At 32.5% G+C, this 1478-nt stretch overlaps 1 protein-coding gene across 1 annotated transcript in view; it reads right to left on the minus strand.

The window, feature by feature from the left end:
• Window positions 1-1432, minus strand: part of LOC118751295 — a 3650-nt gene extending 2218 nt beyond the window's left edge. Inside the window, exon 1 of the mRNA XM_036486077.1 lies at window positions 1153-1432. Within this exon, the coding sequence (XP_036341970.1) occupies window positions 1153-1390 (238 nt within the window). The 5' untranslated portion in view covers window positions 1391-1432. The remainder of the gene's footprint in view (window positions 1-1152) is intronic.
• Between the last annotated feature and the right edge of the window lie 46 nt (window positions 1433-1478).

The raw sequence follows: 1478 nt of genomic DNA on the forward strand, positions 1-1478 counted from the left end.
TTCTAATTACTCTAATCAATCTATGAACATCAAAAACCAAATACATATAAACTTATGTATTTACATACATACAAATACTACAAATGAAAACATACAGACACTGCGCTTACTATTCCCCGAACTCCCGGTTCTCACGAGCAAGACATTCATTCATAAACGTAAAAACTACCATTCATAAATTCGTGCGCACCTTGCACACTTGCCCCGCTACAAACATGAGCCGTCCACAAGTTGATTTGCGTCGCGGCGATGACAAAATCTAAAAATCTAAAATTTTATCAACCACCGCGCCGATTGGATAAGTGGCAACATTGGTCTGAGGTGCAACCCTTGACGCAACAACTTCTACTCAGTTGCACGGGATGATACGGGTGGGGAGGGGGGAGTCTTGCGGAACCTACAATTAACATATTACATGTTATAATGGATCTATACCCCTATACCATGAAATTAAACGGCATTAAAATCAACCTAGCAGGAGTTATCTACAATAAGGGACATATATTTCACATATGTATGGACGTATGTTTATGTATACGGCGCTACATATACATATATTCATACATATGTGCATATACACATGTAAACATGTATTAAGATATACATTATAAATACATTCACATTCATACATTTATTTTAATTTTATTTGTATTTCAATTTTGTATTATTTTACTTAAATTTATTTTATTTTTCTTTATTTTATTTTAATTTATTTAAATATATTCTATTTCATTTTATTTGAATTTATTTTATTTTATTTTATTTGAATTAATTTTATTTTATTTTAACTTATTTTATTTTATTTATTTAATTTTACTTTATTTAAATATATTTTATTTTACTTTATTTTATTTGAATTTATTTTATTTTATTTTATTTGAATTAATTTTATTTTATTTTAACTTATTCTATTTTATTTAAATGTATTTTATTTTATTTTACTTGAATTTATTTAATTTCAATTTAATTTGTTCAATTTAAGTCAACATACACCATCTAGCATTAGATGTACACCATCTAGCATTAGATACACCATCTAGATTAATGTATACATATGTGCATACAAATGACTACATATTTACATACATACGAATGTATACACATATGTACACACCTATAAATGCATTCATGCAACTAAATATTGAGACTTACCCAGATGCAGAGTGGGCACCGCATTCCTCTTCAGCAGCTTCGGTCCTACTGCCTCCTCCTCGAAATGGTGCTCGCATATGAAGGCGTTGGTGAACGCAAAGTGGCCATCAGCAGGGGTGACTCCAATGTTGTCCTTCCACTTCTTGGCCAGATGAGGATCCTGGGGGAAGGCGAACATCCTAGTCTGGGCGTTGGAGCTGCTGCAGTCGCGAACGCGATATTTCCGAACCGGCGGCATTTTAAGAAAAACTTTGCGAAAATACGACCTCTTTCAAGCGACGACAAGAAAGATTTGACGAATGTCAATATGTGGCGCAATTATTGGC

Source organism: Rhagoletis pomonella, unplaced genomic scaffold, assembly GCF_013731165.1.
Source record: "Rhagoletis pomonella isolate Grant_MI unplaced genomic scaffold, Rhpom_1.0 Rhpom_scaffold_00640, whole genome shotgun sequence".
Classification (NCBI taxonomy): Eukaryota; Metazoa; Arthropoda; class Insecta; order Diptera; family Tephritidae; genus Rhagoletis; species Rhagoletis pomonella.